A 26,305-nucleotide genomic window follows, 5' to 3' on the forward strand; every position below is an offset into this window, starting at 1 on the left:
TAATTACCAATTAATCAACAAAATTAAAGTATTATAAATTAACATTAAGGGATTTTATAACTTTTATTCAAACAAATGGAAAACTAGAATAATTATATAGTACATATACAAATGTTATAGTTGAAATAAGTTGACAGTGGACTTTGCCTAATGTTAGGAAACACAAGGAAAATTTTTCAAGGTTTTTGACTGCATTTGGCTTCAGCAAATGGACATGAAACTAATTCTGTTGAAGCTCAGCCTATATAAATACAACGCCAGAATGCCTAATATATAGCACTTGACTTGTCTGTCATTGCACCAAATTCGAGCCAATGGATAATTTGCAACTATTCTCCATGTCCAAAATTTCGGTTCTCATCCTTCTTCTTTCCACGTGTTTTGCATCTCCATCTTTAGCTGCAGATGCAAATCCAGTCTCCAAGCAAACCATTTGCAAATTCACCCCAAACCCTACATACTGCAACTCCGTCCTCCCCAACCAGACCTCAAATGCGTACGACTTTGGCCGCTATGCTGCGCAAAAGTCGTTATCACAGAGTCTCAAATTCCTTAACTTGGTGGACAAGTATCTCCGAAGCCACTCCGCCGCTCTCTCACAAACCGCGGTCCTCGCTCTCCAGGATTGCCAGTTTCTTGCAGGGCTCAATGTAGATTTTCTTGCAAGCTCCCTGGAAACCCTAAACAACACCAATTATCCAACACTTTCTGACTTGAAAACCGACGACATCCAGACCATGCTCAGCGCCATCTTAACAAACCAGCAAACATGTTTGGATGGCATACAAGCCACAGCTTCATCTTGGAGTGTAAAAAGTGGTCTTTCGGTTCCACTCTCTAACGACACCAATCTGTACAGTGTTTCTCTGGCCTTGTTCAACAAGGCATGGGTGCCTAAGAACAAGAAGAAGAAGGGGAGAAAACTGCTTGATAATCAGATCAACGTTGATGACGTGTTGGTCAAGGAAATAGTGACTGTGAGTCAGGACGGAAGTGGGAACTTCACCACCATAAACGATGCCGTTGCAGCCGCTCCAAACAAGTCTGAAGCCTCTAAAGGTTACTTCTTGATTTACATAAAGGCAGGAGTTTATGAAGAGTATGTGACCATTGACAAGAAAAAGAAGTACCTCATGATGGTTGGCGATGGCATCAATCAGACTGTCCTCACTGGCGACCGAAATGTTGCAGATGGAAACTGGACAACTTTCAAATCAGCAACATTTGGTAAGAAATAATCAGCAAGTTTCGGTTAATTATTAAGTTAACATATCAGCTTCAAATTAATTTAAGTTTGTACAAGTAAATTTAATTGAACGAATTTAAGAAATAAATATCTCGGTGCAAACACTTAACGAAAAAATAGAAAATATGAACTATAGTGATTTATATACAACTTGCTGTATGTTTAGGGCACTAGTTTAATTTTTGAATTTTTTATGAAAACTTTGTAACCCCCATTTTACTTTTGCATATATATTTCCGAGCGAGTTTTGTTATAACTTGTACGCCAATTGATTCATGTTGCAGCTGTAGTTGGACAAGGGTTTGTGGCAGTGAACATGACGTTTCGTAACACCGCCGGGCCCGGGAAGCACCAAGCAGTCGCGGTTCGAAACGGGGCTGATCTATCCACATTCTATAGGTGCAGCATTGAAGGGTACCAAGACACCTTATACACACATTCTATGAGGCAATTCTACAGAGAATGTGACATCTACGGCACCGTAGACTTCATATTTGGTAATGCTGCAGTTGTCTTCCAAAACTGCAACATTTATCCCCGCCTGCCGATGAGCGGCCAATTCAATGCCGTCACGGCTCAAGGTCGAACTGATCCGAACCAAAACACGGGCACTTTGATTCACAATTGTACCATACGAGCTGCCAATGATCTGGCTTTGAGCGACGGTGGTACAAAGACTTATCTGGGAAGGCCATGGAAAGAGTATTCTAGGACAATTTACATGCAATCCTTCATGGATAGTTTGATTGATGAAGACGGTTGGCATGAATGGGATGGAGATTTTGCCCTGAGTACTTTGTATTATGCGGAGTACGATAGCAGTGGACCCGGTTCGGACACTAAAAGCCGAGTTGCATGGGCGGGCTATCATGTGATTGATGCTGGTTATGCTTCAAATTTTACAGTATCCAATTTCTTGCTGGGAGATGCTTGGCTGCCTCAAACTGGAGTGCCTTTTTCTGGTGGCTTATACTAATATTACAAACAATATGGTAAATTGGATTTGGAATTAAAATTATTATGATTTAATTAGCTTATTTTGATTGTTGTTTTATGATTTTAAATACATTAAAATTTCTCTAAAGTAAACTCTGTAATGGAATAACCGCTAGTCATAAAAAATTTATGTCCCAATTTGAGACCATTTATGTATTGGAAATTTGAATAACCTTCATATTGTATTAAGTTATAATTTTTCTTGATCTCATCTTAAGGAAACACACATCCATATGGTTATAATTGTCAATGAGTTCAAAAATATGCAAGAATTAAAATACTTGCTACCACATAATCCTATTTAGAAAATACAACATTCATTAAGGATAAATAAGTCAATAAATAATATTTCAATTATGTATTAGAGTAAACTCAACACTGTAATAAGTTATAACTTTTTTGTGTCTCATTTTAAGGAAACATGCCTCCACATATTGTTGATGAATACAAATTAAAACATGCAAGAAATAAAATATTTGGCGCCATCTTAACTAATAACCTCTCTAAAGTTATAAAATTATTTTAGTCCCAACTATATATAACTTTAGACAGATTTTACTATAACTTCATTGGCAAATGTTAACATCAATTATATATATCAAAGTTGTGCGCATTTCAACATCTATAGCATATGTAAGCGTCTTGTAGCGTAGTTTGTATTAATATTAAACCTGGTGTCCCAAATTTGATTTTGTTCTTTCCGTTATCACTTGTATGTACAAATAATAATAAGCCATGTTAATTTAGTAGGATTGTGGCTCCCTAATAAATAAAAAAAGGTGGAAGGTTTTGGGTTTGATGTGCCGAACTAGTGAGTATATTTGACTATGGCCACATGCAGGTTGAAATTCCTCATAACCTTTCTGGGTCCGAAAAATTTGGATAACTGTGACTTGCCACCGGTTATTCCTCTTTTAAAAATAATAATAAAAATGAAAATAAAAAATAACTTGTGGAGACAAATGATAAGATATTTCTCACAAATTAATTGAAGTGAAGGAAAAGTCCAACGTCTGAATTCAAACTTCATGCATTATATTAATTTGACTTTTTTTTATGCCTGTCAATTTGATCTAGTTCTAACGACTCGATATCTCATCAAGCATTATTAATATAGCAGAGTTTTAAGATTAAACTGGGAAAGAAAGATGACTGCATAATGTTACCATTTTTACTTAAAGTACAAGATTTCTAAAATGAGATACATATTAAATATGTGTTCACTCTTAATACAACAAGCAGAATAATACATCACACAATTTTTGTTCCCAAACTTTCTAGTTCCAATAAAAATTTCTCTTAATTTGGGCGTTGAACTTGTCAATCATCATTATTTCTATGATAATTATCAACCAAGTGGGATTAACATAAAAGGTAGAATTTTAGTTATGAAAGGAAGCTGCTGGAAAGCGCCGCAGGAATGCAAGTACGAAACATTGACTTGGTCACGTCACTTTATCTATACACCCAACTTGTAATTAAGGTAGGGCAACGAGGAAGCTGAGGACTTGTGTACAGTGTATGGTGTCTGATTATTCCACCGTCTTTGAAACAGCTCGTGTCAATTCCCAACGGCTAACTTTTCAACGCGGTTACAGACTGCATATGTTTCTGGTCCGACTTAAAATATATATTAACTTCTGTTCATGTACATCAATAGCTTAGAAAGTCAATATAATGAGAGGTATAGAGCATACCTTAGCAAGTCAATATAGTGAGCGGTATAGACCATCTTCAAAAAAGTTAGTAAAGTTTTTATTTGAAAGTGTCATTTGTTAAGTTTATTTGGCACATTTATGTTATTTTAAAAATTGATCAAATCACATTTTATCTCACAGATTTTCCATTAATTTCAATTCATAAAACATCTTTTAATTTTTTTTAATTTCATACTAACGGCTCATGATTTCATATTAATGTTATACAACTGTTAATCAATTTGTTTTTAGATGTTGAGTGATTATGTGACAAGCACTAAGTCCATATTTAATTATTAATAATGCAAAAATTAGAAGATTATTAATTTAATATTTTATTTAGAAATTAAAAAAATAAAAGAAAGAAGATACGAGCTCTGCCACTACGCAGAAAAACTCCATTTGCCGTCTATCCCAAACGCTTAAAAATGAGCCTCCACAACCGACGCAAATAATAATTGATATAACAGAAATATAGTTAGAAGGGTATTATAGTAATTAGAATATATGGCTATATAAGGGATTGTATAGCTATCATTTCCTTAAGTTCGGTTGTATACATTTTGCCTGATCAATCAATACAATCTCTCTTGTTTCTCTCTACCAATTCTTTCTCGTTCTCTATACCAATTCTTCATCTTTTGCAATGTAGTTAATATGGTATCAGAGCCATCAGGCTCACGCCATGGATTTTGGTGGTTCAACTTCCCATTATTTTTCATCTATTTATAGCTTTAGTTTCTTTCCAAATTTTCATTAGATGTTCCGTTAAATTTTTGTGTGCTTCCGCAATCGTTTTATTACTTTCTGGGTTTCTTGTTCTTGTTCATTGGGTTTCTGGGTTTCATAAGCTTTGGCACTTCTGCTTCACTCGCTTCACCAAAACCGGACGCATTGAAGTTGATTCTTAGTGGCTTTACTTGTGCTTGTTGTCCAATGAAAACCGGAACAGTCTCGTCAAACTCAGGTGTTGAAACCGATGCTGCAGACTCCACTTCCCCATCGACTTGGACCCTATCCTGATTCTGCATTCTCCAGAAATAAAACGGCGCCGTGCGCTCAGGGTGTGGGATCAAATTGGAATATGGAAGTGGAGTGACAGTGTTCTGCTGATTCACCAGGATCTGGGTTTTCCTCAAAATTTGGTGTTGCTTCACCAGAATCTTGTGGTTCTTGTTTGTTGGAATCTGGAATTTGTGTATTCTTTCTCTCTAATGGGTTCTTGCCTATCACGTGTTCGATCTTATGCGTCAATGAAATTTCAATAAACGGAGTCTGTAACTGAGTCTATCGAAAAAGCAGCGGAATCTCAGAGCTTCCTAGAAGCGAAAAAGAAGCAATTATCGGAGGAAGTGGAAGCGATTCTTGTGCCTATAGATGACTCTTTGATATCTTGATCATGGCGGTTGGGCAATTCTTGGTGTTTGCATTACTTGCCTGGTAACGTTGCATTTCCGACTCAATTGCTTAATTTCATTACTGGGTAGCTCGATTTGTTGATTCTTGGATGGTTCTTAGAGATCTTTGATCAGTAGAGTAGACTATGAATTGAGTTCAATTAGGTGCTTTGATTAGTAGGTGATTAACACAATTTTCGATTCATGGAGGTGGCAACCTGCAAGTTGGGGCTCATTTATCAATTGGGTTTATGAAGAAGCTACTGCTAATTACTTGGTTAGTAATTTTGATTCATAGAGATGGTGTTGGGGTTACAATGTGTTCAGTTTGGGGTTGCTGCTCAAGGGACTTACTGTTTTATGTACTTTGTGATTAGGGTATTCTGTGATTAACGTTTGTGTACTCTGTGCTCTGTATCTGGCACTTTGATCCATGTTCTATTCTCTGTTGTGGAGAAAATTTCTCAACTTTGTGCAGTCCACATGTTTGAAGAAATGCACAACTTAAGTTGTGTGAAGTTAGTGAAGACACATGTTTGTCAAGTTGTTTTGTTGTTTGTTGGATGAATTGTCTAAGATAAACTACTATTTCATTCGGTGATTTGGTTAGATTACAAGATTTCAAGAAAGTGTCATTTTTTCTTGATGGATAAGAAAGTATCATTCTTTCTTTGATTCCATAGAATTTGTCAAGAGTATCATTCTCTTGTTGCCTTAGAATTTGTCAAGAATATCATTCTCTTGTTGCTTTAGAATTTGTCAAGAGTGTCATTCTGTTGTTGCCTTAACATTTGTGTCAAGAGTGTCATTCTCTTATTGCCTTAGAATTTGTCAAGAGTGTCATTCTCTTGCTACCTAGAAGAATTTATCTGTTTTGATTTCTAGATTGTACTTATGTCTTTCATCGTGGCTTCACCAACGACATAAGTTGTAGTCTTATGTCTCAACTCTTCAAGAAGCTGCAAAAGCTCTCAGTAATCTTTTGGTCAGCAGTTACAAAGGTGTCATGGGGTGCACTTATTTGATTCAGGGTTTTAGGAAAGCTAGAAGATTTGGTGATCGGTTTTGTGGGTGTTTTCTTGTTAGCAGCAGGTTAATCCAAAGTTGGTGATTCTAATCAAAGTACTACAATGTTAGATCATCAAATTTATCAGAAATGGTTACTGTCAGCATCAAAAGTGGAACTTGTATCAAAGGTATTCCAATCCTTTGGCTGCACTAGAAGTTATTTTCATTCGTGTGTTCCAATCCAATGGTTCCTTATCAGGTGGAAGATCGCGAAGGTGATCTTCCAATGATCCTAAGGGCATAAATTCATAAACAAGAAGCCGTTGGTCTCCAGCAACACAGTACCCAATAAGATTCACTAGATTAGGGTGATACAGAAGACTGAGCATGAGAACCTCAACAAGAAATTCTCTGTTGCCCTGAAGTCCATTCCTATCCAATTGTTTAATAGCAATCACCTGACCAGTGCTCTTAAATCGCCCCTTGTATACATGCCCAAATCCCCCTTCCCCTATGAAAAACTATGGCCTGAAGTTCTTTGTTGCAGTCACGAGTTCACGGAAAATGAAAGTTTGAGCAGCAAGTTCCAAACTGCAAGAGACAGGGGTTTGGGGTTTTCTGCAGTGTTTAGCTTCATAACTGTAATTGCAGATGTATTTACAAAAGGATTGCACAGTCCAATGTTCTTGAAGCATTGTAGACATCTTAGTCTCGTAGTTCCAAATCAATCTCAAATACCTGGCTAGTTCAAACTTCACTTGGATACTCCAAGTTTAGTTTGAGGGGGGAGTAATAACTGATACAACAAAAATATAGTTAGAAGGGTATTATAGTAATTGGGATATATGGCTATATAAGGGATTGTATAGCTATCATTTCCTTAAGTTCAGTTGTATACATTTTGCCTGATCAATCAATACAATCTCTCTTGTTTCTCTCTGCCAATTCTTTTTCTTTCTCTGTACCAATTCTTCATCTTTTGCAATGTAGTTAATAGCAAAAACGTTCTTAAAAAGAATGAAGATCTATTCCCTTAAAGAACCTGAAAATTAACATGTGAGATTGTCCCACAACAGATATTTACCGTAACTACAAATTAATATGATTGTTTAAACCCAAGCATAAGTGATATGTAGGGTTCGCATTGCTTTGGCATATTGGGGACATGCATGTATAATTCCAAAACACACTGCCGTCACTCGTCAATGCAACGTAGCAAAAGGAAAATATTCAAAACCCACCGTCACTAATTGAACTCGAGTGAACTTTCCTTTTAGTTTACTATAAACTCATCAAAACTGATCGTGTTAATGGTTTTATTTTATTAATCCAATTAGCTAGGCAGGATATAATGGCATGAGAAATACTTATCGAGCTCTCTTAGAAGTGGAACTCATCATGAATTCTATGTCACTTCATTATTTTTTTGCACAATATATTATAATATTGACACGAAAATTGACGTTAAACTATATGGTGATAAAAAATTTTATAAAAAATCTCACTTTTGAGAGAGTTCTCTTAGCATTTCTCTAATCTTATATCTTCTGGGTTAGTTGACAATAATTTCACCTTCAATTTAAAACACACCCACTACCAGAATAATATCGAATTGAAAATTCTCCAAGTAGCAAATGCGACAATATAATTGGCCGAAAGTTCTTATATGCAAATACCTCATCAAATTATTATATAAATGAATGAGGATCCCCGGATCCTCAAATTGTATCCATTAATCATGTATCGTGCAGTCAGAAATTATTTTAAATTCAATATGAATAGTACCTGATGAAAATTGACTACACAATATATAATGAATGGACACGATTTGATAATCTTCAAGATCCTTGCAAAGAGGATACTCCTGGAATACAAATCATGCCTGAAGATTGATATCTAGCCTACTCGATGTCACCAATCCCCTTCCCTTGGGCACCTGCCCCACCGTTGATAAATGCCACAATGCATCTAATTTCTAAGTAAATAACAAAATACAGTGAAATATAAAGTTAATTTAGGAGCTATTATTGGACAACCCACTCAAGAAATCATATATCTTTTATTTTATTTTATTTTATTTTATTTTATTTTACGAGAATATAGAGTGATTTCATTGTGAGAACCAAACAAATACAAGAGAGTACGTACCAAAGGTAATATAGAACTCTTATATGATTACCATATGAACTAAGAGAAATTGGTATAAATCTGCTACAAGGGCAACAGAAGCTAAAGACCTAACAGACTGGCACCTATGTTTCCAAAAAATCACTCGCTAAAACAACGAGGCCACATTATTCTATTGGATGAATGGAACTAGCTAGGATGACTACATACTACGATTAGTCGACGTTTGCATGTACAATAACATCAAGTCGGAGATCTAACGCGTATTTGTACACAAAGTCTTACAATTCAGTTGACCTCACAAATACGAATACCCACAAAAAAATTGTTCACTCCAACCACCATATTATCAATCCAGAAAAATAATTCACCTCCCTCTCTCGCCTCCTATATATATATATATGAATCAAGCCTATCACCAATCATCAACTCCACTAAATAGCATACAATACTAATTCAAATTCCAATCCAAATGGCTTATAATTCTAAGCTAATCTCATCCCTCAATCTTTTAGCTTCATTTCTCATCCTTCTCGTTCCACTCTTTGCCTCTCTATCTTCAGCTGCGGATAACTCTTCAACCACAGTCTCCGCCGGAACCATTTGCAAATCTACCCCCGACCCTTCCTTTTGCAAATCTGTCCTCCCTCACAACCACAACCCCGAAAATGTCTACTACTACGGCCGGTTCTCCGTCGGAAAGTCTTTATCTCAATCCCGAAAATTCTTGAAACTTATTGACAAGTATCTCCAAAGACGTTCTACTTTGTCACTTACCGCCGTCCGAGCCCTCGAGGACTGCCGGCTGCTTGCCGGCCTCAACATGGACTTTTTGCTCAACAGTTATGAAACCGTCAATAAAACTAGCAAAACCCTTTCCACACTCAAAGCCGACGACGTCCAAACCCTCCTCAGCGCCATTCTCACCAACCAGCAAACATGTTTCGACGGCATTCAGTCCACCGTGTCGTCGTGGAGTCTGAAAAATGGCCTCTCCGTCCCCCTCAAAAACGACACGAAATTCTACAGCGTTTCGCTAGCACTTTTTACCAAAGGGTGGGTTCCCAAGAAGAAAAAACAAGTCGCGTGGCGCCCGACTAGGAAGCAGCGGGGCTTCAAGAACGGACGCTTGCCGCTGAAGATGTCGAGCAAAATGCGTGCCGTTTACGAGAGCGTGAGCAAGCGGAAGATGCTGCAGACGGAGACGGCGGACGATGAGGTGTTAGTCAGTGAGATCGTGACGGTGAGTCCGGATGGAACCGGAAACTTCTCCACCATCAATGACGCCATTGCGGCGGCCCCAAACAACTCTGCGCCAACTGATGGGTACTTCTTGATCTATGTCACAGCCGGTGTTTATGAAGAGTACGTCTCGGTTGCTAAAAATAAGAGGCACTTAATGATGGTCGGAGACGGCATTAACCAGACGATTATCACCGGTAACCGGAGCGTTGTTGATGGATGGACAACTTTCAACTCTGCAACATTTGGTAAGAGGTCTTAAACAAGAAATTAAAATTCACTATATTATAATTGACGGTCTAACAACACAATTAACTATTTGAGATTGGTTACGTAACACCTTAATACTTTTATTAAAAAAATCATTAAGACTTTTCTTAAACATTCAAGAGAGTTGCTTTGAATGAGCATGACAGAAAACGATGTCATTAAACATTTAAAAGTGCTTTAATATATCAGTAATCATTATATAATGTTGAATTAGTATCTTACAAGTTCTCGAATATGATAAATATTGCAGCTGTGGTTGCACCTGGATTTGTAGCGGTGAACATAACGTTCCGCAATACCGCCGGAGCAATCAAGCACCAAGCCGTTGCAGTCCGAAGCGGGGCGGATCTGTCCACCTTTTATAGTTGCAGCTTTGAAGCGTACCAAGACACACTATACACACATTCTCTTCGGCAATTCTACAGAGAATGTGACATATACGGCACCGTAGACTTCATATTTGGAAATGCTGCAGTGGTTTTCCAAAACTGCAACATTTATCCCCGGCTGCCGATGAGCGGTCAGTTCAACGCCATTACGGCTCAGGGTAGAACAGATCCGAACCAAAACACAGGCACTTCGATTCATAATTGCACCATTCGTGCCGCCGATGATTTAGCCTCTAGCAACAGCAGTACAAAGACTTATTTGGGCAGGCCATGGAAGGAGTATTCTAGGACAGTTTACATGCAGTCTTACATTGATAGCTTGGTGGAACCTGTTGGTTGGCGCGCTTGGGACGGAGATTTTGCGCTAAGCACATTGTATTACGCTGAGTACAACAACACTGGGCCCGGATCGAACACTACGAACAGAGTTACATGGCCCGGTTATCATGTGATTAATTCTACCGACGCCGCTAATTTCACGGTGACTAATTTCTTGCTGGGAGATGATTGGTTGCCTCAAACCGGAGTGCCTTACACTGGCGGATTAATTTGATAAAGTTCTTGGATTGCAAACCATTTTTTCATCTTCTCTTTTACTATATTATTTCTCCTTGCCATTTTTTAAAGTGAAGTAATAAGCATGTAATGCCCAATTAAGCATTCTCAATTTAGAACTTCGGATTTAAATTTATAAATGGTTTTATTTTTTGTATTGTAACTGATTAGCTTTATAACAATCATGTTAGAAGAAACTTTCTTGATACCTCTTAATACAATTTGTCAAATTTGAAGCATATACATCAAAAGATTGGATTACACTTTATGTAGTTCGTTGTTAGTAAATTTTTTTTTAATGTGACTTCCAAAAATGCTAGAGAAATGCCTGAATATATAGCGTTGGCTGATCTAGATTTTTTTTATTTTATATATAAGGCTATGGCATCCTATTATAACGTTTTTGACCTAAAATAGATATCGACTTGTAGTGTAGTGCCTTGACATACCAACATGGGTGGGATTATGTCATGATGTCCATCCATTTTATAATATATGAACTAGTAACAACATATGTAACATCCCACATCGACCAATGGAGAGGGGGTGATGTGCCTTATATGTACATGCTCCCCTCCCTATAGCACAAGGCTTTTTGGGAACTCACTGGCTTCAGATTCCATCGGAACTCCGAAGTTAAGCGAGTTCGGGCGAGAGCAATCCTAAGATAGGTGACCTACTAGGAAGTTCTCGTCTGAGTTCCTAGAAACAAATCCATGAGGGAATGGCAAGCCCAAAGCAGACAATATCGTGCTACGGCAGAGCCGAGCTTAGGATGTGACAAAATGGTATCAGAGCCACTTTGCTGTTCAGTGCGAGTGTGCCGACAAGGACGTCGGGCCCCTAAGGGGGATGGATTGTAATATCCCACATCAACCAACGGAGAGGGGGTGATGTGGCTTGTATGTACATGCTCACCTCCCTATAGCACGAGGCCTTTTGGGAACTCACTGGCTTCGGATTCCATCGGAACTCCAAAGTTACGCAGGGCGAGAGTAATCCTAGGATGGATGACCCACTGGGAAATTGATAGAGTGACTCTTACAAAAATCTCTCTCAGAACAAGAAAGACTAGATCTAAGCTAACTTCGACATTTGACAAGCTGCAGGAAGTGAAGGTGTATAGCATGTGATACGTAAACTATGTGCCCCATATCAATTCCAGGGCTCATGTTTCCCTCGCTCTTGTTGGTTGTTAGTTTCCAACAGCTTTCCATACTTAAGCATACATCCCAAGCCATCCACGCAATTGACATGAAGGACATGAAGGAGTACTCTGTTTCGTGTCGGGCAAAAGATTACAAGTTTAGATGCCCAATTTATTAGGCAGCGATTTATGGCTTCAATTATATGACTCAAATTTGGTCTAAAAGCCAAGATATTAATTTGAGACACTCTGCTTTTGTTCTTTTGGTCTGCTAATCTCAATGGCTCTACTTCTTTGACATAATGCAGTGTAAAGAATGCTCTACGTTGAACACTAACTTCGGTTTATCTGACCTACTGACCTTTAGTTGTATCACAAAGCTAACAAGTTAAAGAATTTAGAAATTTTTTTAATTTTTTTTAATTATTTTATGTTGAGAAACCTTGGCAATACGAGATGATTTGTATTGATAGCAAAAAAAGAAATTATACCTAGTCAGGAGGAGATAAACCTTACCATCATAATGCAAGAAAAATAAATTAAAAAATACATGAAAAAGAAGGAAAGACATAAGAAAAACTTGTAGGCCGGGATGCTCAAAAATTCATATGAAGAAAAGGGAATCTCCATGGGTGGAACCGCATGCCATACGGGGAAAGATGAAAGTAACCCTAAATTTGCTAATTTATCAGGGATCGCATTCCATTCTCGACAAAATATGAGAGCACAGGAAAATCATGTGTTTCAAAAGGGAAAGACATTTTTTCCAACGAATCCACAGCTGCCAAAGAAAAGAAAAAAGTCAAAAGAAAAGCAGAAGATCACACTGGAAGCGTCGCTTTTGAGCCACAACTTTCACCATCCCGCGAGTGGGCCAGCTCCACAATAAGGATGAAAACATGAAGCTCTGCATAGAAAGAAGTACATGATGCCTCAAACTCTGAAAGAAACCACCAAGAAAATAACCTGCTGACAAGATGTACGACCCGAGTTACCCTTAGCAAGCCCATACGCATTCTCCCTAGCCCAATCATACGGAGGTGCCAAATAATGAGAACAATAAAAGGAGCAGTACATAACTTGATTGGAATACCAAGAGAGATTTAAAGTTGCTTATCTTATCTAAAACTCCGCGAACATAGCCAAGAGTGAAAGAGAAAACTCCAAACTGCCAACTCCGACGTTCATAAATTTATAAATATATATCACAAGATTATGGGCTATTAGACTCTTTTGATTTGTTACATGGAGAAGAAGACTCTCAAAAGTAAGACTTTTCATGAACTATTTGTCATCCCATATTTTTTGCAAAAAGTTTTCTAATGTTGACACAGAAATTGTATCAAAAATATGAGGTGACGGAGAGTACATAAAGAGTCTCACTTTTGAGAGAGTCTCCTTAATTAGCATTGAGAAATGCTAAGAAAACTAAAAATGGAAGAGATTTTTCAGTGTGACCGGTACACGGAGTGGTACATCACATGTTACTATACAAATGGTGGGATATGTGTGTTAAAAAGTTAATAACTTAAAAAATAAAATTTCACATCATTTATATAAAAACATGTGGTGTACCACCTGTGTTCCAATCACAATGAAAATTTTATCGCTTATGGGACTCTCCGCCACCTTATTTTTTTTTGTGAAATTCTCGTGCCAATATAATAAAACTGTATACCAAAAAAACGAGATGACAAAGAATTTATAGGAAGTCTCACTTTGAGAGAGCCTCCACACAAGCAACAAAATTGATTGCGTCCTTGTACTCTTTTTTGTTTCTGCTCCTTATCTTTGCTATGACGCATCTGAAACGAAAGTAAATGCCACTCATAGAAGACAACTACATAGGAGTTACCAAAAGCAATTCTTCTGAACCGCCTTCTTTCACGTGCATGTGTTCCGTTATATCTTGGAACTCTCATGCATCTTATTAATCTCTACTTAAACAAAATCACGAACATTTAATTTACTAGGTTTGCTCTTCTAATCGTTTCTGACAGATCACATCAACTTGATGATATAGCTATACCATCTTGTGACGGCAGACATTGCTTTGAGTTTGGCAAAAACTATTAGAGAGAACTCAGAGAAGGATGCATCGCTACGTATTTGCACATGATTATTTGGTTTAATAGCCGTTAATTAGATGTTGAGTTCAAATTTCACAAAAAACTGTTAATAAGATCGTTGCGCGGTATATATAACCAACAATTGTCATTGAAAAACTGTGAGTCATTCACAAAGTTGACACATTTTAGTAATTTATAATTTATATTAATTACATAAGTTTAAAAATTTGACCATATTTAGCTAGCTACTAATTAAATCCGTACGATGAGGACTCAAGAAAATCACTTTTCAGCTGGCAAGACCTTGATTATGGACAAAATATTATTGCACAACAGGCGGAACGCTTTGTTCTTCTCTACCATCACGGATTCCTGTCCCTTAAGAGAGTTGTCGCAGAAGTCGGCGTCAGAAATCGCCACGTTGACCCACACTTCAACGTCCTTGAATTTACTCGCCGAGATGGCGGCGGTGCAGTCGTCGAGCTGGTCGTTGGCATCGGAGTAGTGCTCAACGCAGTCCGCCAACCCCTGCTGAATCACGGGGTCCAAGGAGGTGGCGTTGTGCATGAGCAACGACCGCATGTGCTCGTCCACGTCGGCGGCCATTGCCGCTGCCAGCCGGACGGCAATGTAGGCAAGGCCGATGAGGTCAGCGCCCTTGCTGTTCGAGTCCTTCTCTAGGGATTCGATGCATAAGTCCTTCCTGGGTGAATGCTGGCACGCTTGTTCAAGAAGCTTCATATTCACCTCCCCCGCGGCGGCAGCGGTGTTGCTTCCTTCACTTTCACCTTGACCTTGACCATTACCGGCGACCACGACAAATCTTGCGGCACACAATGTTGAGAGGAAGAAAAATGCTGCTGCAATTGGCTTCATTATTTTTCTTTTTCTTTTCCTTTTCCTTTTTTGGTTGTTGTTAAATTAATAGAAGGGGGTTATTTAATTAGAAAACAAGGAGAATGAGTATATAAATGAGGAGGAATTGGAATGGTGGTCGGTTTTTGTGAGAGGAGAGCCTCTCAATGCTGCGATTTATGAGGAACCTTCACGGGTTTCTCCTAATTTTTTAAACGCGTTTTGGAAGTTGATTTGAACGACTGGGACCGAAGGTGGATTTTGTTCTTCTAAATTTAACACATGTATGGTTATGCGGCTTGTGCTGAACATACGCAATTTGGAAATCGGGATTGTATGTTGGGCTTGACTTATGATAGCTTTCCAAATTTCCTTAGAGGTTTGTAGCCCTAGGTATGCTTGGGCTATGTTCGTATTTTGTTTGGTGGCTTGGTCGTATAACTAAATTATTAACATTGTAAAAGACTAATTTTTCGCCATTGTTGAATGAATGGGATTACATGAGAGTGCCTTGGAGTTGAAGAAAACCTTGGGGCCGTTTGAAAACCACTTGTTTTCAACTTTTAGTTTTCACTTTTTTAGAAAACGGAAAGTAGTTACCATTTTTTTATTTTTTTTAAAAAAAATTGAAAATTGAAAACAAAATGGTTATCCAACTCTCCCTTAGATAAACAACATGACCGACTATTGATAACGTAGCTTTTCCAATGCACGAGAGTTAACCTTTATAAGATTGGCTGGTTGGTCTGCTCTACTAAATATTTTAGCACAACAAGTAGGCATCATTTATAAAGTTAACCTCCACCACTTTCTTGAAGAAAACCCTTACTTGAACTAAGCTACCACCTCTTAACAAGCAAGCCCACAACTGAAGTAACGCTCCACCATCTGCTTAAAGAAAGTTGTCTCCTTTTTATTGACAGCTTTTGCTTCTCTCAACCAATTTTGCTTATTTCAGTACCAAAACTAAGAGGTTAGGGTTTGAGAGAAAGATTTGTTTAAGTTAAGGAACTCAACTGTTGGATTCCATGGTTCAAGCATAGTGAATCGTGTAAGTATCCTTGTGTTATTAGCTTTGCATTGCTTTGCTTCCATCATTCTGAATTTCTGAGCTACTATTATTGTATTGTGATTCAGTTTTCAGCTTCCTCCATTGATATTTGAACCTCAATTGATTGTTGATTCAGATGCCATTGCCTTTGTTTCATTGTTTAAAGTGTTTGTAATCGAACATCGAATATCATCTGAATATGTGGTTGATTCAGTTCGTTCGAATCATCTGAAAGAGTCTAGAACTTTAATTATTTGGTAATAAGGCTCATGTGACCACCATGGGAATAAGGCTTCATTAGATTTACGGTTGAGGAATTACATAACCTAATTGTATTGTTATTGATTCACTAAAATCTTGTGTTCATTGTATTGCAGCTCTTGAATCTAACTCCTTTGATCTTCCATTCGAATCATTTCGTCCCTTTTCGATCAGCTTGGGTGAGAAGCTGACATGATTAAGATGTTTTTAAAGAGTTGTAGAAGATTTGAGTTCATTTTGGAAGACATTAGATGTTCTTGTAGTTGTTTTGACAACACAGTGTACGTTGATGTTTTGTACTTTTATTCTAGATTTTCGAACCTTTGTAGTTTCATTTTGAGGTTTATTTTTAGTGGTAACGAAATTGTTTACATTCAATTTTGGAGACTTTAAAATAGTTAATTTTCGCTTTTTTTAAAGTAACGTGAAATATCACCTACTTAAGTTTACTTTGTGCCAAATTCAAGGTGTGACGTGAACTCTTTGCGTGTGAATTTTATTCAAGTTCCATTCAAACAAGATAATTAAAATGAGGCAAAACAACCTTTAAAAAAACAATAAATGTTGGCAAATGATAATTTATTAATAATGATGAAAGCATCATAAGATCAATATCTCGGATACCTAAACCGGGTTGTATAAAACTCAAACGTGAAAATGAAAAGCAAAAACATTATTTTTAAGAAAAGAATATTGCTTGACTACATGAGTTAGTGTATACACTTTGTATACAAACAAATTATACAATACAATCACAAGGTGTACCAAAACGCTGCCAAAGAAAAACAAAAGCGCCAATAAGATTATTTCCCCATTGCACTGCCAAGTGCAAAAGTACCAAAATCCAAATGGATCAGATTGTTCTGAATCACTATGCTCCAAATCCTCTTTAAGGACAGAATATGGGTGCCCGATTCACGAACCCGAACTTTTTTGTCCACTGTAATTGTTTCTTGGTGAACCAAAACTGATACGGTTAGGCACCTCCTCCACAGATACCCCAACCACCTTCCTGAATGGCTTCCTCCCCCATCGGACCCTTCTTAAAACCGTCTTTTAAAAAAAATTAAACAATGTATTGATACTAAAAAACAATAACTAAAAGTGATGCAAACTTTTGAACTCACACTAATAACAGTTTTCAAATATTAATATATGTAAATAAACGTAAAAAAATAACCATATTAGACCATCTTCAAAGGAGATGTCTAATATACCAAATAGGATTGAAAGACATTTAAGTGTTCTCCAATGGATATGTCATATGTGATGTGGCATGTGAGTCATTTGACTCCTTACTTTCTAACTGTCTTTTTTGGCCGCAAATAAAGAATGAGTCAAATATATTTAATTTAATTTTTAATGCATGGGTCCCATTAACAACCAATAGAATAAAAACTAAAACTAATTTTGATTATTTTTTAATAGATAATGTAACTCTAGGTCCAATAAAATAATAAAATAAATATTTGATACATCCATTGGAAAAGAAGAGAATTTAGCATTTATATTCAATTTGCCACATCAGTTATCAAATAAAATTTTGACATACTATATTTGACATCTCCTTTGGAGATATTCTATTACTAAATAATCAACAATCAGTTCAATCTTAAGAAACCATATTACAATATTACTAAATAATCAACAATCAGTTCAATCTTAAGAAACCAAATGAACAAAAGCTTCAAAAAATCCAGCATTGAAGTTTCACTTAAAAATAGTTCTTCTTTGTCTCAAACTCATCAAGTAAACCTTCATAATCAATTTTGTCTACAAAACCACTTTCAATACATATCAAAGCAAACTCATTTAACTTTCATGCAACATGATTGATCGCAAGTATAATTTGTAATATTGTAGGACACTTGAAATTTTTTTTTTTTTATCACATTCAAATATAATAATGCTATGTATATAAGATATGAAATTGTTTTGGGAACCTTTTAAATTTTAGGGCCCTATGCGGTCCAACACTTTGCTCTCCTCCCAAAGTCAACACTAGTGTTCCGGTGATATACTCGTCCATGACGCAAGTCTCGAAAAACCCATTTTACCCTCACTCTTCCCTTGCTCCGAACCGGCTGGTTCATTCACTGATTGATATTTCGGGCAAAATCTCTGGCTTAGAATCTGGAATATCGAGTTGAACCGGCGCCCTGCATAGTGGGCAATTGGACTGCGATTGAAACCAAGTGTCGATACAATCGATATAGAAGGCATGGTTGCACTTGGGCAGTACATGGCCTTGCTGTTGGTTTTCGAAGTCCGATAAGCAAACTACGCACTCCAGGGGCGTTATAAGGGCGTTTTCTGTAGCAGTGGTGGTGGCAGAGTAAGTGCAAGGAGGTAAGGTTTTGAGAAGAAAGGGATCTAAGGCCTTTGGATTGGTAATTGAAGAGATAGTGGTTTCGAGGAGGGAGGTAAAAGAGCGGTGGTTGCGAAGACGTCATTGCTGGCGGCGGCGGTGGTGGAAGAAGTAGCGGACGTTACGACGGAGCTGTGGTCCTATGGAAGCTATTAACTACATTGTAAAAGATGAAGTTGGTACAGAGGAAGAGAAAAGTGATAGAGAGAAAACCAGAGAGATTGTATTGATTGAATGAAGAAAATGTATACAAATGAACTTAATGAAATACTAGCTATACAATCCATTATATAGCCATATATCTCAATTACAATAATACCCTTCTAACAATACTAACATTTATGTTATTACTCCCCCCTCAAACTGAACTTGGGACCAAGTGAAGTTTGAAGTAGCTAGAGCGCTGAAACTAATATGGAACTGCAAGACCAAGATGTCTGCAATGCTTCAAGAACATTGGACTGTGCAATCCTTTGGTAAATACATCTGCAATTATTGTTATGAAGCTAAACACTGCATAAAACCCCAAACCCCTGTCTTATGCCGTTTGGAGCAGTGTATGATAGTCTGGAGTTGTTGACATTAATGAGCAGGAAATAGTGCTTCACTAAACATGCTTCCCTGGCCAAAGTCTGCAATTTGGCCCTCATTTCCACCAGATGCTTCATCTGAGGTGCTGGCAAAAGAAAACCATTACACGAATCCACAAATACCATAGTCAATTACTCTCCTCCAGGAGTGCAATTACTCCACCGATACACCATCATTCTGTAATTTCAAAGGATGTGGAACATTCTGTGGAATAATTAATTACTCTTCACCAGGAATTTCAGAGAGCTCAATTGATCAACCCATGAGGCTTGCTGAAATTTATGTTGCTGCTAAAAATGTTATGCACAATACAATTTCTAATCCTAATCTGTTGAAGTCTTTGTCATCTACAGAGGAGTTGGAGCAAAACAAAAAAAAATATCGTGAACTAACTGAAGCTTTACAGAGACTGGCACCAAATCAACTAAGGAGAATGACACTCCCAAGAAACTAAATCTACCAAGGAGAATGACACTCCAAGAACCCAAAACAACCAAGGAGAATGACACTCCTTTTCACTTCACTGACATGAAACTTAACAAAAAATTATATCGATTTCTACCAAGAAAGACTGACACTTTCTTTGATAGTAAAACAAATATGATATAACAAGAGATTGATACTCCTGTGCACTTCCCAGAATTTACACTTAACCAAGAAGGAATGACACTTTCTTGGGATGAATATACATTATATCACCAGACTACACTTCATCATATGAAAATCTCAAGATCACAACTATCACAAAAACCCTTGATTTTGCAGAAATCGAAGGCATCACAGAAATTGCACTACCCAGAACACAGTAAATCGTCTCAACAATATTATAGACATATGCATGAATTCGAAGAACCGAATCACCTGATCTGCACCAGAAATTGAACCAAAACCAAATCTTTAAGCCTCCACAATCAACAATTCTTCAAGAAACCAACAAGAAAACTAGTTGACGATGACAATCGACCTTGGAATTCATCAAACAGAAAGAAATTCTCACTGACGCAAATCAACAAACAGGTAGAATGCACAGACCTTTACTCTACTGAAACCCCATAATTCTAGCACCAAGAAACTCCACCAAGAACAGCAAATCGTCCACAAGAACCAATCAACTACAAATCATGCGGCGGAAGAATGAAAGATCAATAAGGATCAGACCAACCCTTTTTCGCAGTTGGGATTTCTAGGGTTTCTTGCGAGGAGAAATCCGAGCCATTCGAGGGAGGATCTGAGAACCCAATCGAATGGCATCGCAAAGGTAAGGAGCAATGGACGCTGCCATGCTTGACAACATAATCAAGCGGCCCACAGTTGTCTGACTAGCCAAGCCGGGGAAGCAGGTTCAGCTCTCGGAGTAGAGATTAAGCAACCCTGTGTTGCTTCCAGGAAAATCTTTCTTCAGCAGCCCAATTTGCTCGAGCTCGAAGCCCCAGTCAAAATTTGCAGTGAAACCCAGATGAAATCAAAGAAAATCTATGTGAAATCTCAGAGAAGTTTACAGAGAAAGAAAGGAAGAAAGAGCTCTTGTATTACGAATACGGAAATACGCGGAAACGAAAGAAAGTAATTAAGAGAGAAAGAAGAGGAATCGACCACCAAGATCCATGGTGTGAGCCTTGGTGGCTCTGATACCATATTAACTACATTGTAAAAGATGAAGTTGGTACAGAGGAAGAGAAAAGTGATAGAGAGAAAACCAGAGAGATTGTATTGATTGAATGAAGAAAATGTATACAAATGAACGTAATGAAATACTAGCTATACAATCCTTTATATAGCCATATATCCCGATTATAATAATACCCTTCTAACAATACTAACATTTATGTTATTAGAAGCAAGCGATGGTGGAGACTACAACGAATAGAATGATGACTGAGCAGAGCATGATCTTGCCATTCAAAGCGTAGTGGGTGGGTTTGTGGATCAATGGAGTGGGTGAGTTTTCAAACATTGTGTTTGAAACTTAAAGGAGAAGGATGGGGCTTAAGTTATGGGGGAAGAGGAAGGGTTGTTGGCTCTGCAATTGGTAGTGATGACTGATAAAGGTTGGGACTTTGAGTTTGGTGGGTTGTTTTTAAGAGCCTCAGCACCTGGGCATGCATATGTGCCGACGAAAGCTAGCTGCTCTTGCTAAAGTTATTTCTCTTATATGCATGCATGTCAGAAAAATGTTTCAGTATGGTCGAAATATGAGGTGGTGTACTATGTTATTATATAATTGAAAAAAAAAATTATTAGAAGTTAAATTTTTCGACTGACTCTGTGATTATTATTTTAATTTATAAAAATCAAACTCGAAATTTCGATGTATTGTGAAATATCTTTTCAGTCCAACTAAGGACTAAACTATGCAATAGGCCTGCGTCAATAACTGCAGTAGTACAGATGGGATGGGATGCCTATGCTCATTAAATTGATTTGGGCCAAAATACACTTCCCCAACATAACCTCATCAGATTTTCAAGTGAAATCAAGTCTGAACCCGGCCCGATACATGTGGGTTTGGGCCAAATACTGAATGTGCATAAATCACGAACCTAATTTTATCTTCTGCAAAATCATATGAATGCATTAAACTTCAAATAATTTGTGTGTTGGGTGGTATCCTGGCCATAAACTATTAAGTGCCTATAACCGCTGTCACCTAAGAAGATATTGAATGCTTTCAATTCAGTAAATTGAAAGCAAGCCTTGGTGCAATGAAATAGTTGTTCTTTTTTGTTCAAAATGTTACGTGTTCGAATTGTGGTGTTTGCAAAACAAGAGTACAGTTGTTCGATAGAAGTTCATCCTCCTCCGACCCTTGCAAACGAAAGTCTTATTGGCTCGAGGTCACTCTTTATTCAATTCAGTCTATTAATGTTTGCATGATGTGTATTGATAGAAAAATAATTATATGAAATGAGTCGTATATAGTAGTGTCCCATGCCATATTAAAAAACATGTGTTAGTTTCTCTTTACATATATTTATATTATTAAAACACAATGCTATCACGACGGTACACTTGTGTTATACAAGTTGATCTCGCATTGATTACTCTATCTACCGCATTTTTGCCTGTCCGGGCAACCCTATCCTGCTTCGCCATGATGGACAATGGTTTGAAGGTCTCTTTATGAGTACTGGTGGCAGCGACAGAACGGTGTTGCCATTTTGACACGTAGTATTAGCTTACTAGGCATACAACTGACCATTGCATGCCAAGCTCATAAATTCGGGAAACTAACTTATTAATGCTTGGAGTGGGTCGGGAATTAATTTTCTATTCACTTTCAAACTTTTCATGTTCATCGTCTTCTCTCTTCTCCATACCTATCTCTTCAGCTTCATAATTGTAGGATCCGAAGAGTACAGATGAAAGGGACCCGTTGAGAATCTCATTCCGTTGGTAGGATCCGAAGAGTACTGATGGATTTTTTTCGAATCAACTATCTTTCAAATCTGAAAAGAGCTTGCATGTAATTAGAATGTTATATTTTTTGTTTTAGCTGGAAAGTTTCTTTTTTTTTTTCTGGCGATTGAAGCTTAGGCAGGCATAGTAAAGTAGGATGTTTAGTTCCAAGTTCCTTCATCAATGATTTATGGAATAAATAGGTTATTTGTAAGATGAATTAATACTTTGAAGTTAAATTAGGGTTTGTGTTTCATGTTAAGGCCTGTGGGTTATGGAATAAATTTTGGGTTTTGATGTGCTACAAAACTGGGATAGAACAATTTGTGATTCCAGTGTCCTATTGCAGAAATTTGTGAATTTTTTCTATAATGTGCATATGGTGTGCATGGCTACATCTTAATATCAGAAGTGGGAATGTTCACTAGTTATGATGCAAGTATATTGTGCCCCGAAATTTAGCAAGTATGACCACAACCTAGTTGGCCTCGACGAAAAACTAAATTAAGAAAAAGCTTAGAGAATGTTAAGGATCGTGCGTGTCTATGAAATAACGAGAGGTCTTAGGTTCGAATCTCGTGGATTATGAATTCGATATCAAATTAAATTGTCCATTATGTGGTTTAACGAAACTCCCCAATCCTTAGTGTAAAAATATAAAGGTACTAAAAAAAATTATTATAATACAACTAAAATAGTTAATTTTTTAAAATCTATTTAATAAATAAAAATGATGAGTGAAAAAAGCACATAAAAAAAAAACAAATAGAAAAGATAGCTCACATTTTTAGAATTTGATCTGAAAAGTCAATTCTTTTTCATCCATATATATACCCACAGAACCAGACCAAGCACAAAAGAGAAGATAAACAGAGACCAAGAAGCACTATCGACAAAAAAAGAAAATACAAGAAACACACACAGTGTCAACAATGGAGAACATCGAGCACACGATGGTGCCCACAAACGGCATAAACATGCACGTCGCTTCAATCGGAACGGGCCCACCGGTGCTCTTCCTCCACGGATTCCCGGAGCTCTGGTACTCCTGGCGCCACCAGCTCCTCTCTCTCTCTTCCTTGGGATACCGCTGCATAGCCCCCGACCTCCGAGGTTTCGGTGACACCGACGCGCCACCGTCTCCGACGTCCTACACGGCCATGCACATAGTCGGCGACCTCATCGGGCTGCTTGACCATCTGGGTATTGACCAAGTCTTCCTGGTCGCCCACGACTGGGGTGCCGTCATGGCCTGGTGGTTCTGCCTGTTCCGGCCCGACCGTGTCAAGGCCTTGGTCAACATGAGCGTGGCTTTCAGTCCCAGGAACCCTAAAAGAAAGCCTATCGATACTTTCAGGGCACTGTTTGGCGACGATTACTACATTTGTAGGTTTCAGGTAATCAGATTCCTTTAACTTTTAGTTTCTTCTTCGTCCTGATCTGGAAATTTTAACCCTTTTGCGAATTATTGTAATACAATATATTTGCACACTAAGACGCAGGATTTGGACTAAGTTACACATCAGCTATGTAACTCGTGGGAGTCAAACCTCATACCTCCCACGTAGTGGATCCAGCGTTCGAATTCTTAGGTCCCAGTGTTAAAAGTACAAGTTAGGAGTTTCGTCCAAGACTTCGCGAATTTGTTGTTGTCAACCAAATCATGTACCGCACATGTCAACAGATACGACATATCAACATATGGTGAAGCAATTTGATGATCGATATTTACAGAATTTGTGCCCAACCTGTTGGAATATGACTAGCAAACATTACATCACAAACATTTGGTCGGCACAAAAAAAACCCATACCAAATATTTGATATTCTCGGAAGACTTCACATGTATATTTTTCAACTCCGGCAGTCCTGGGACCACCTTGGTCCTTTTGTCCATCTGCCCTGCTCTCACTTACAGGCGGAGGGAATCCCACCGACCGTAGTGCATAGTAACAAATCTTTCCAATTTCCCTTTTTTTCTCTACACAAAAGAGGAAGTTCTGTTATTTTGGCTGTTTTTGGTTAATCTCTTTCCAATGTGAGGGCTTAAACATAGTAAAGTTCTAAAATTGTTTGATTTCATACGGAGATAGTCAAATCTCAATATTTACCAAGATGGTATAACTTTCATGGAATATACATTTTACTATAGTTAGTATTGCTCAGGCATTCAGAATTACTGAATGCTATTGTTTAGCTATATAATTTTGGTTTTGCAGACACGGGCATAGCCACATTTGGCCATAGCGGATGTGATCCCCTTCCCGTGGTTTAGATTACTCTAAAGTAGAAGATCGATTGATCATAGCCAATTCATTTTCATGTTATGGAGTATTTTCAATGCTGAAAATTCGTCGGCTAAACACAGTTGGAGATTAATTAATCTGACCCATTTGGGACTAATTTGTAACCTTGTTAATGTCAAGGACTGAATATGTTCAAGTTTGTTACTTCCTGATTTTGTTGCGGCATCGCTCTTGTTACTCAAATGCTTATTTTAACTTATAAATTGAAAAAAAAAAAATTGTTGTTTGTGTTATAGGAACCGGGAGAGATCGAACAAGATTTCGATAGCATTGATACTGCAGCGGTCATGAAACGTTTTCTCACCGGCCGCAGTCCAAAGCCTCCATGCATACCAAAGGACCAAGGATTAAAATCTTGGGCAGCTCCAGTGACCTTGCCCGCTTGGCTGACAGAAGAGGACGTTAACTATTTTGCCAGCAAGTTCAGCAAGACAGGATTTACTGGGGGATTGAACTACTATCGAGCTTTGAACTTGTATGTACAATTGTACATACCCTTGTGAATTCGTTTCGATTTATCAAAAGCATGGTTCTTTCTTAAGATTGAAGAAGTAATTTTGTACTTTGTTCGTTGGTTGTTGCAGAACCTGGGAGCTTACTGGACCATGGACGGGGCTACAAATCAAGGTACCGGTTAAGTTTATCGTGGGGGACCTGGACATCACCTATCATATTCCAGGTATCCAGAACTACATACATAAAGGTGGGTTCAAGAGAGATGTCGCGTTTCTGCAAGAGGTGGTTGTGATGGAAGATGCAGCTCACTTCATTAACCAGGAAAAGCCAGACGAAGTCAGTCAGCATGTCTACGACTTCATCAAGAAGTTCTGATTTCCATTAACTAGATGAGCACGCCAGCGTCCTTTAGTTTGTTTCTCTTTGCAGTTGAAGAGTTTCTTCTACGCCCTTACAGGTTAGGGTGATGATGTCTGAAATTAGTTGTGTTTGAGGTTTTCGTCCTTCGGGTTTGCCTGTTCTGTAATTGTCACCCCAATCATGCAATAATATGCAGAGCTTGTTCCGTCTTTCAATTATGCTGGTGGCCTCATTTCTCTGTTACACCGGGACCAAGTAATTGGACTACTACTTGCACCTAACCTCTCGTTCGAAGCGATTAGAAAGAACCTAGCCCCCGATAGCAAGATGCCAATCTATATCACAAAAAGATGAACTAGAGCGCATGGCACCATGATTTGTAAACCGTCCGAGGCTCATGAGATGGTAAAACTACTCGGTTGGAACTTGGAAGAATGCTTTGGTAGGGAGGCATAACTAGTAGTGGAGATGATTCTAACAGACTTCTTACCGATCCTAAGAACAACTCCAGCAGGAGC

The 26,305-nt window shown here is 38.0% G+C and overlaps 4 protein-coding genes and 1 pseudogene across 4 annotated transcripts; 3 read left to right on the plus strand and 2 right to left on the minus strand.

The window, feature by feature from the left end:
• LOC137716103 (putative pectinesterase/pectinesterase inhibitor 41) lies at positions 1–2,372 on the plus strand. Its single transcript, XM_068455498.2, has 2 exons — positions 1–1,227; positions 1,531–2,372. Exons 1-2 carry the CDS (start codon positions 315–317, stop codon positions 2,220–2,222), a joined length of 1,605 nt encoding a protein of 534 aa, XP_068311599.2. The 5' UTR covers positions 1–314; the 3' UTR covers positions 2,223–2,372.
• A 6,478-nt stretch (positions 2,373–8,850) lies between these two features.
• LOC137715781 (putative pectinesterase/pectinesterase inhibitor 7) lies at positions 8,851–11,084 on the plus strand. The gene is made up of 2 exons (XM_068455129.2): positions 8,851–9,961; positions 10,234–11,084. The coding sequence occupies exons 1-2, from the start codon at positions 8,944–8,946 to the stop codon at positions 10,923–10,925; spliced, it is 1,710 nt and encodes a 569-aa protein (XP_068311230.2). The 5' UTR covers positions 8,851–8,943; the 3' UTR covers positions 10,926–11,084.
• Positions 11,085–14,271: 3,187 nt separating this feature from the next.
• On the minus strand, positions 14,272–15,087 carry LOC137715783 (putative invertase inhibitor). Its single transcript, XM_068455130.2, has one exon. It carries the CDS (start codon positions 15,017–15,019, stop codon positions 14,426–14,428), a length of 594 nt encoding a protein of 197 aa, XP_068311231.2. The 5' UTR covers positions 15,020–15,087; the 3' UTR covers positions 14,272–14,425.
• Positions 15,088–18,265: 3,178 nt separating this feature from the next.
• LOC137714669 (RING-H2 finger protein ATL5 pseudogene) lies at positions 18,266–21,223 on the minus strand (annotated as a pseudogene).
• Positions 21,224–23,520: 2,297 nt separating this feature from the next.
• LOC137714082 (alpha/beta-Hydrolases superfamily protein) lies at positions 23,521–26,002 on the plus strand. The gene is made up of 3 exons (XM_068453370.2): positions 23,521–24,062; positions 25,208–25,446; positions 25,556–26,002. The coding sequence occupies exons 1-3, from the start codon at positions 23,598–23,600 to the stop codon at positions 25,800–25,802; spliced, it is 951 nt and encodes a 316-aa protein (XP_068309471.1). The 5' UTR covers positions 23,521–23,597; the 3' UTR covers positions 25,803–26,002.
• The last annotated feature ends 303 nt before the right edge of the window (positions 26,003–26,305 follow it).

Source organism: Pyrus communis, chromosome 3 (assembly GCF_041283825.1).
Source record: "Pyrus communis isolate YQ-2024b chromosome 3, ASM4128382v1, whole genome shotgun sequence".
Classification (NCBI taxonomy): Eukaryota; Viridiplantae; Streptophyta; class Magnoliopsida; order Rosales; family Rosaceae; genus Pyrus; species Pyrus communis.